At 68.1% G+C, this 9,221-nt stretch overlaps 1 protein-coding gene across 1 annotated transcript in view; it reads left to right on the forward strand.

The window, feature by feature from the left end:
- IGF2R (insulin-like growth factor 2 receptor) overlaps positions 1-9,221 on the forward strand; it is a 112,992-nt gene that overhangs the window by 103,581 nt on the left and 190 nt on the right. Inside the window, exons 38-45 of the mRNA XM_012735188.1 lie at positions 78-214; positions 1,366-1,480; positions 2,634-2,780; positions 3,119-3,306; positions 5,347-5,533; positions 7,502-7,651; positions 8,320-8,389; positions 8,921-9,216. Of these exons, the coding sequence (XP_012590642.1) occupies positions 78-214; positions 1,366-1,480; positions 2,634-2,780; positions 3,119-3,306; positions 5,347-5,533; positions 7,502-7,651; positions 8,320-8,389; positions 8,921-9,216 (1,290 nt within the window). The remainder of the gene's footprint in view (positions 1-77; positions 215-1,365; positions 1,481-2,633; positions 2,781-3,118; positions 3,307-5,346; positions 5,534-7,501; positions 7,652-8,319; positions 8,390-8,920; positions 9,217-9,221) is intronic.

Here is a 9,221-nt window from a genome sequence, read left to right on the forward strand (position 1 = left end):
GGGGTGGCGGGGCGGGGCGTGCCTGCGGGCGGGGAGCGGAGCCCCCGCAGCTGACCCTGCGCCTCGCGTGTCCACAGCTACTACATCAACCTGTGCCAGAAGGTGTATCAAGGGCCCCTCGGCTGCTCTGACAGGGCCAGCATTTGCCAGAAGACCAACACTGGCCACGTCCAGGTGCTGGGACTCATTCACACGCAGAAGCTGGACGTGGACGGTGAGCCGTGGGCCTCGCGGGGCCGGGCCCCAGGCCTTGGCGGGGACTTGCGGAGATGACCCCGGCGGCTCTTCCCAGGCACCGTGGCAGCCCCCGGACAGGCGGCCCCCGGGGATGTCAGGGTGTCCAGGCTCTCTGCTCCTCCCCGTCTGCGGTGGGGGCCTGAGCCCACGCTGCGTGTGAGTCAGGAACGCCGCGTGGGTGCCCTGGGCCATGTGGGCGAGCGTGTGGCGCTTAACGCGAAGCTCTGCTCCTCGGCGCCAGCCGATGGCTCGTGGCCTCCCGTGGGTGTGTCGGGTGACCAGTGGGGGAGAAACGCTCACCTTGGCCTGCTAGTTGAGGCCCCCAAGATGTCCTGCGTCAGCCTAGCGTGGCTTCGGACCCCGACTCCAGGCTGGAAGTGGGAGGAGTCTCCCCGGGTCAGGATGGCAGACCCCGGGCGCACCCTTAGGGGCCAGCACCTCTGGCTCCTCCCGGGTGCGGGGGTTGGGGACCGCTGCTCCGCCTTCACTGCCAGCCAGCAGGGTGACGAGCATCCGGGGTTCTCCGGGGGTCTGCAGCCAGCTCCTGTTGCCCTGCCCCGCCATGGGCTGGCGTGCGTTGGCTGCAGGCCAGACGCTTCTCCCGGGGGCCCCGCCCTGTGTCCCTGGAGCCCCCTGGGATGCCGGGCTGGGCGCTTGCCTGCTTTGCACTGGGGCTGAGGCCGGGCTCCAGCCGCCCGCCCGTGCAGCTCAGAGGCAGGAGGGGCTGGACTTGGAGCCCGAGTGCCGAGGCCCAAGTCTGGCCCTCGCTCTGGACAGTGGAGGCTGAGCACCCACCCTTCTCCCGGCGGCCCGGGTGTGGGCACGTGCCGAAGAGGAGCGGAATCGTGCAGAGTGGGCACTGCACTGCCAGCTGCCGCTGCACCGGGGTCTGCGCTCGGCACGTTCCCCCGCTGCCCAGTGAGGACAGTGAGGCTCGGCCGTCTGGCAGCCTGCCTAGAGCCGGGCTCTCCCTCCCGGGCAGGGAGCCGACCCGAGCCCCGTGGTGCGGTCAGCGGCCTGGTGTCTGCAGAGTGGGCGCCCACCTTCTGTCCTTTTGGAGAGGTGGCTGCGACATCTGGGCCATCCCTGGGCTGGACATGACGTGCGTTCCACCACCGTGTCTTCCAGGGGACAAGGTCATCGTGACTTACTCCAAAGGTTATTCTTGCGGCAAGAATCTCACGGTGTCCACCGTCATCGAGCTGACCTGTGCCACGACGGTGGGCAAGCCTGCCTTCAATAGGTAAGAGGCCCGGGAGGGCGCAGAGCTGCCGTGGTCCGGCTGGGTGCCAAGGGCCGCTCGGGCCGTGTGCTGTGCAGCAGGTCAGAAGGACAAATCGGATGTTCATGCAGCAGCACAGAACTCGCAGCCCGGGGGCGCCACTGGCCAGAGTGAGGCATAGAGGAACGGGCAGGGGTGGGGGCCAGCAGGGAGCGGGGACGGAGGACGCATACGCAAGTGGACAGGACGTTCAGAGGGAGGACGGAGGGACGCTGGAAGGGGCCCTCCGGGGGTCGCTGGGACCACAGGGGTCGGCAGCTTCCCGGACGCCCTCCTGGGAAGAAGAAAGTCCAGTCCAAACTGCCCCCTGTTGAAAACACGCCGGGGTGTGACTGTCCTTGGGACTCGTCACGAGTCTGTGTTGCTGCTCAAACTTGGAGAGGCCCCAGCGGGGAGAAGGCAGAGAGTTAGGCAGACAACACCGAGGTGCGAGTGTAGGCTCCCAGGTCGTGCGGGAGAGCAGCTCTCCCGCTGCGATCGGGCCGCTTGCTGGGGGGCATGTGCAGGCCGTCACCACAGGGGGCGTCTGGCCGCCGGGCCTCAGGCCTGCGGTGGGGGTCTGGGCGGCCCCCGGTGAGGAGCGACCCCATACCCCGCACAGGCCTGGGGCTCGTGCTGTGGCTTGGCTGTGAATGGAAGCACTGACGGTGGTGTTCAGGGGCTCCGTCCTTGGGTGTCGTGATGGACTGGCGGGGGCTAGCCCCGGAGTTGGGTCCTGCTGGGATTTGCCAGGGGTGCTGGGGTGGCCTGGCCGACTGGACGTGCCAGCTGCTCTGTGTGAATGGCTGCGTCCCCCAGGAGCTGGCTCAGGAGGGTCCAGGGACGTAGGGCTCTGCTCACACGAGCTGACCAGCTGCGAGCCAAGCTGCTGTGGTTCCCGGGCCTCAGGTGCTGGCCGGTGCCGGTGTGCTGGGCAGGCCTCGTCCTGCTCGCTGTGAGGAAATAAAACAGCCATCCTGGCCGGACTTCGTCCCCGGGTTAGGGTTCAGCGCCTGGCGCTGGGCGGGAGTCTGTGGGGACCCTGGCCTTCAGGGGCCGGGGTCCCAGTTCCCTCAGGGCCCTTGTGGCGCGTCTGGGACGCTCGGGCGTGCAGTGACTGGCGCTGACCCCGCAGGTTCGACGAGGATACCTGCACCTACCACTTCAGCTGGGCCTCGCGGGCCGCCTGTGCCGTGAAGCCACAGGAGGTGCAGATGGTCAATGGAACCATCATCAACCCTGCCAACGGCAAGAGCGTCAGCCTCGGGGACATTTACTTCAAGTACGTTGGACACTGTCCTCGGAGGCCCGGGGCGTGCGCAGGGCCAGACCTGCCTGTCAGCCCGCCCCAGGCGGCGTGGGCGCTGTGGCTGCCCCCCCAGCCCCCCCAAACCCGGAGTCCCACGCTGAAGCCTCCGATCAGGATTCTGCCTTCCTTGGGGGGGGGGCAGCATCCCTGGGCAGTTCTTGGGGCCTGGTGGCGGTGCCCAGGGTGGGGAGGCAGGGGTGAGGTTGCCCGGGAGGCGGCGGGTGGCGATGGAGCTGGGTAGCGTGGGCGGAGACGGCCTGGCCACCGCCCCCGGAACGCTGTCGTGAAGGCCCCGCTCTGTGTCGCTGCAGGCTCTTCAGTGCCTCTGGGGACATCAGGGCGAATGGGGACAAGTACCTGTACGAGATCCAGCTCTCCTCCATCACCAGCTCCTCGAATCCAGCCTGCGCCGGCGCCAGTGTGTGCCAGGTGAAGCCCCACGACCAGCACTACAGTAGGAAAGTGGGCACTTCTGAGAAAACCAAGTACTACCTGCAAGGTGAGCCCCTTAGGGTCCATGCGCAGACGCCCCACGCTCGGGCGCACAGAGACGGGGTGCCCCGGTCTCGAGGGGGCATCCCCACACGGCCAGCGGCGCGCGTCACGGAGCAGCCGCCCTCGCCGGCAGGGACGGGCCAGGGTGCAGCCGAGCCCCCGGCGGCCGCAGGCCGGAGGAGCGGAGCGGCCCGCACACGAGTCGCAGGAGGCCGGCGGTGGCCGCTGCAGGTCCCCCCCGGCGGGGGGGTGCCGAGCTGGCCCGCGGGGCGCACTTCTGGGGGCAGCACCGCATTTTGTTGCAAACCGCTCACCTTTCCCTGCAAAGCGTTTCACAATTCAGCCTTTGGCCCACCTGTGTGAGGAGCCAGACATGCCCGCCAAGTGCCGCCTGGTCGCAAAGCCCCGCTGGAGCTGCTGCAGCCGGGGGCGCGTCCTGCGCCGTCCGGAGCCGGGCCCTGCTTCCGCGGCCCTAAGGCTGCCCGCACCCAGCAGCCTGACCCCTGCGTGATTCCCTGTCCTGGACACGGCCCACGGTCTCCCTTCTCTGCCTTCCCCTCACCCGGGGTGGGGGCCGGATGTGCTGGACTGCTGGGACCCCGTCTGGGCGCCGGCCTCTGTGCGTGGGACTGTCGTGGGCTGCCGGCCAGCCTCCTTAAAAGCCCGCAGTGCCCCCGTAACGTTCTGAGCACGGCCTCGGAGATCTGACAGATGCCCCTCCCGGAGCAGGCTGGAAGCAGCGGGGCCTGTGGGCTGGGTCGGCCGCCTGGTGTCCACAGCTCTGTGCTCAGGCCGCCCCTCGCCCCCCACTCTCCTGTGCGGTGGGGCCAGCCCACCTCCCCGGCCCCGGCCCCGGCCCGGTCGGCAGGGCTCTCCGCCACGTATCCCGGGGGCTCAGTGGTCAGGCCCTCCCCCAGCACAGGGCAGCGTGTCCAGTGACCAGGCTGCCCACGTTCCTGGCGGGGTGTGTGTGCACACGTATACGTGTGCATTTCTTCATTCAGAACGAATTCACAGTTCGCAAGCCCCTTTCAGGCCTTTTTTCTCTTTGCTCACTGGCACTAGAGCAGCGGGTTAGTTTTAAGACTTTTTCGCAGTTCTTGAACAAAGTTACAATCCCCTCATGAGTCTTCAGTCAGCAGGACCCAGGCCCCTGCAGCCCCCAGCTCTGGTGCACCCACACTCTGGCCCGTGCGCCGAGCTGCGGCTCCTGCCCCGGCCCCCAGGGGGCGCACCAGGCTCCCAGCCAGCCTGCCTCTGGGTCCTTCTCTTGGTGGACACGTTCACCCTGCAGACCACCGTCCACATCAGTGGCCGGCAGTGGCTGACCGCAGAGAGCTGTGTCGGTTGCAATGTTTCAGGGGCAGAGTCCACGAGAGGCTCCCTTCTGGCAGCCGCTGGTCACCACAACACACCAGTGGGCTCCCTTGCCACTGCGCTTCGGACTTGTTCCAGCAGAGGGCGCAGCTGGAACACGGCCCGGGCAGGGCACGGGGGCAGCTCTGGGTGCAGGTCCTTAGCCCTCTGCCCCTGAAGCAGGGCGTGCTGCGCTCCCATATGGGTGTCTGGCGATGTGTGTGGACACGGCCAGCCCGCAGGTTCCTGGCACGGCATCCTGGGGTCCTTCGGTGCCCCTTTGTGCGGGCAGGATGGAGGGCCGGCTGGCTGCAGTGGCTGGTTTTGGGTTGGTTGGTCAGTTACAGCTGGTCAGTGGGTTGTGGTGGTCTGCTTGCTGGTCACAGTGGGCTGGTTGATCAGTGGCTGGCTGAGTGGTGGGTGCCCACGTGGCTGCGCCCGGTCTCCAGGTGGGCAGATCGAGCCCCGTCCAGCAGGTCGTCGGCTGGCCATCCCCAGTGGGCAGCTCTGAGTGCTCCGAGCGCACTGATTGGGGCAGGAGCTCCCTGTTGTGTGGGGGGCACCGGGGCGTCTGGGGACGGACCCCTCCCTCGACTTTCACGTCGGCGAGTTGCGCAGCTTTGCAAAGCGACGCTTGGCCTGCCACGGCAGCCTGACGCCGCCGGCGTGTCTGTGCGCCTTTTGGCAGATGGTGACCTCGACGTGGTGTTCACCTCCTCGTCCAAGTGCGGGAAGGATAAGACGAAGTCCGTCTCTTCCACCATCTTCTTCCACTGTGACCCGGACGCGAAGGACGGGATCCCGGAGTTCAGCCACGAGACAGCCGACTGCCAGTACCTCTTCTCCTGGCACACGGCCGCGGTGTGCCCGCTGGGGTGAGTGTGGCCGGCGCGGGCCAGCCCTCTCTGCCTCTTCCCGTCCTGTCTCCGAGACACGACTCGCCTCAGGGCCGCGTGTCCGGCCGTGAGGTTTTGCTGTGGGTGCTCAGCGCTGGGCAGTGCTGGGAGCCCGTCGGCCCCTCAGGACTGTGGTGGCTGTGCGCCGCCGGCTGCACCCCAGCACCCACCAGGCCCCGCAGCCCCCGGCCACGTTTCCCTCTGGGGCTCCTGGTGGCGGGTGCTGTGGCTCGGCCCGATCCCCCGCTCCTTTTCTTTGAGTCCGGGGACACACGGCTGTGGGGCCACCTCCACGACTGAGTGGGAGCTCGTCCAGCTGGCGTGGGTGGCGCCCCCGGGCTGCCGGCCAGGGTGGCGAGCAGGGCAGCATCAGAGAAGGCTCCCGGGCGCTCCCCTGGTTTCCTCCAGGTGCCCATGGAGACCTCTTCACTCTGACCTTCGCTTAGAAGAGAAGGGATTGTGCCACGGGTCATGGCCCTCACGTCTCGAGGAGTTCCCAGTCAGCAGGAAGTGGGGGACCCGGTCACAGGGTTCAGGTCTCACTCAGTCCTGGCCATCCCGACTCTGGGAACTGGCCCTCTAGAAAGATAAAGAGGGGCCTTGCCGTCGGTTCCCAGGGCTGTGGACAGAGGCCAGTCCTCCCAGGTGTCTGCCCGGGGCCGCGAGCGACGGCCTCTGTGGTGCTTCCACTGATGAGCCGAAGCGAGAGGCTGGCATCAGGTACCACGGCGCGGGAGCCTAACAGCCCCACGGGCCACGGTTCAGATGCCCGCAGTGGCCGCGGGGCTCAGGAGGCGGCTGGTGGTGATGCGCCCACAACTCCGGGTGCCCTTGCCGTGTCCAGTGTCTGAGCCGCTGGGCAACGGGCCCAAAGGCTGAAGCCACTCTGGCTAGCTGGCTGTGGGGGGCCCAGTGTGCCCGGCCAGAGCTGCCCCCCTGCCCACCGCCTCTCCTGATGTCTCGGGCCCAGCTTGTGGGCACAGCTCAATTCACTCGTCTTCCCTCTCGCCGTGCCACTCGGCGTAGCCCCAGGATGGTTGACCTTAGTCCGAGTTGGCGGCCGGCCCTCTGGCGTCCACCTCAGCTCGTGCGTGGCCCGTGGCGCCGCCGCTGCCCCCAGGAGCAGGCGGGTCTGGCTGCCACCTGCCTCTGGGCCGGCGGGTTTCTGCTGTCACTGCCAGTGGGGTACCCTGACGGCCCGGAGCCACAAAGGTCAGGGTGCAACCGCCCACTCACAGACTCAGTGGGCATCTGGGGCTAAGGGGGGTAGGGTTGGGAAAAGCCGGGGTGACTCAGCACCCACGTGAGGGGAGGGGCCCGCCGGGCAGCGCGATGTTCAGGGTGAGAAAGGGCCAGCCCCCCAGGCCCAGAGCCCACTGGGCACTCTGAGGCCACCTGGGTTCAGCATTCGTGGGACCAGGTCCCCCCCAAACTTCGGGCTCTCAGCAGGGAGGGGCGGTGTTGCCGACTTAGCTGCTCTGTTTCCTGAGTGTCCAACCTGGGGAAGAGGCTGCGTCACCTGTCGGGGTGGGGGGCCGGGACCCTGCGCTGGGCTCATGGGCCGCCTGGTCCTGAGACTTAACACAGGCCTGGAGACGGCGCCCGGGGGGGTGTGGGGGCTCCCCGTGCCATGTCCCAACGTGCTCTGTGGGCAGAGGAGCACCGCCAGGCTAACGCCCTGGCCCTGGGACACCAGCGCGGCTGGCTGGCCCCAGGTTCTCCCTGGGGTCCGGGGGTGGCTGCAGCCTGCTGGAGGCCCTGCCTTCCCATCTGGCCTCTGGAACGCCTGCCTGAGGGCCTTGCCGCCACCTTCCTCACGTCTGGGGGTGCCTGTGTCGTTGGGCTGCAACCAGACGGCTGGGACGGGCGCATTCCAGGGCCCCCCCAAGTCGCGGTCTGTTGGGGTGGCCGTGACGGCACAGGGCCACTGAGATGGGCTCCTTCCAGGGTGGGCTTTGACGGTGACTCCACGGAGGACCAGCCAGAGCACAAGGGGCTGTCGGAGAGGAGCCAGGCCGTGGGGGCCGTCCTGAGCCTGCTGCTGGTGGCGCTGACCGCCTGTCTGCTGGCCTTGCTGCTTTACAAGAAGGAGAGACGGTGAGGAGGCTTTGTCTTGAGCCCAGCGGCAGCCAGAGTCCCGCGTCCTTGGTCGAAACCGTGGACGCTGGTGCTAGTGTCCCTGAGACAAGGTGTCCCGCTCGCTGGGCCGTCTGGGCTCGTGTCCCAGCAGGTGCGCCGTGGGCCACCTGGCCCACCTGTCCAGGCCGTCGGCCTCGGGATGGGCAGTAACTAAAGCCGTCTTCCGAGCAGAGGTCCCCTAGCTGGCTGGCTGCCTCTCCCCTCCCCTCCCCTGCGCCCGTGGGAACAGTGAGCATGCTTAGGCACCTGCTGTGTGCCTAGCTGCCTCTGCTGGGCAAAGGGCTCGTCACGCTCCCTGGAGACGGCCCCAGAGGCCTGCGAGGGCGGGAGCAGGTGGTGGGAAAGGCCGCCCGTGGCGGTACCTGTGGGGACAGGATCGGCCGGAAGCGTGTGACCGGCCTGGCGCCAGACGTGCAGGTGCTGTGTCCACTCCGCCTGGGGGCGGGAGGAGGCAGGTCTGCCACTGCCACGCCGGCCCGTGGCCTCCTGATGCTCTGGCCTTGCTCAGCCACTGATCCGGGCACGCACGGCCACTCTCAGCGGTGTCCGCCCAAGCGGTTCACGTGTGCCGGTGGGCAGGCGGGGGGCTGGCGGTGGGGCCGCCCCGTGACGGTGTCCCCCTCCAGGGAGACGGTGTTCAGCAAGCTGACCAGCTGCTGCAGACGGAGCGCAGACGTGTCCTACAAGTACTCTAAGGTGAGGCCGCGCCTGGCCACCGGTGCCGGCGAGGGGAGACGCCGCCGGGCAGGGACAGGCAGAGGGAGGCATGTCACCCGCACACTTCCTCTTTCCCGTCAGGCTTCTCCCGTGGTGGTTTTAACGGATTTCCTTCAGCATATTTATTACTTAACGGCCTTGGCTATTCTGAGAACACACGGGGAGGAAAACTGTGCGCAGACGTTAGGGAAATTTGCAGAAAAGAGGCGTCTTTTGGGCCACAGGACTTAGGTGCACATGTGGCTCTCCATGCCAGGCACTTTCCAGGCCAACTGGCCAGGTGCCCGCGGCTTGCTCGGCCCGCGCCACCTGCGTGGCCCACGCTGGTCTGCGCGTGCAAGGCTGGCTGCTGCCGCCGCTGCGGCCTCGGCGGCTGGGCCGGGCCTGGCCTTGCCTCCCGCGGGGGACCGTAGTAGTGACGGTGGGCGGAGCTCAGCGTGGGCGTCGGGGAGGGGAAGGGAGCAGAACAGGTCTCAGAGGGGCTCCTGGGCTTTGCTGTGTCATGCCCAGGTCAACAAGGAAGAGGAGGCGGATGAGAATGAGACCGAGTGGCTGATGGAGGAGGTCCAGGTGCCGGCCCCGCGGCCCGCCAAGGACGGGCAGGAGAACGGCCACGTCGCTGCCACGGCAGCCACGGCCGAAGCCCTCACGTCTCTGCGCGGAGATGACCAGGACAGCGAGGATGAGGTGCTGACCGTGCCAGAGGTGAAAGTTCACTCGGGCCGAGGGGCGGGGGCCGAAAGCCTGCACCCGGCGAGGAACCCCCCGAGGAAGGGGCTGCGGGAGAGCGCGGACGGCAGGCTGGGGCTGG

This window comes from Condylura cristata, unplaced genomic scaffold, assembly GCF_000260355.1.
Source record: "Condylura cristata isolate star-nosed mole 26May11 unplaced genomic scaffold, ConCri1.0 scaffold00001, whole genome shotgun sequence".
Classification (NCBI taxonomy): Eukaryota; Metazoa; Chordata; class Mammalia; order Eulipotyphla; family Talpidae; genus Condylura; species Condylura cristata.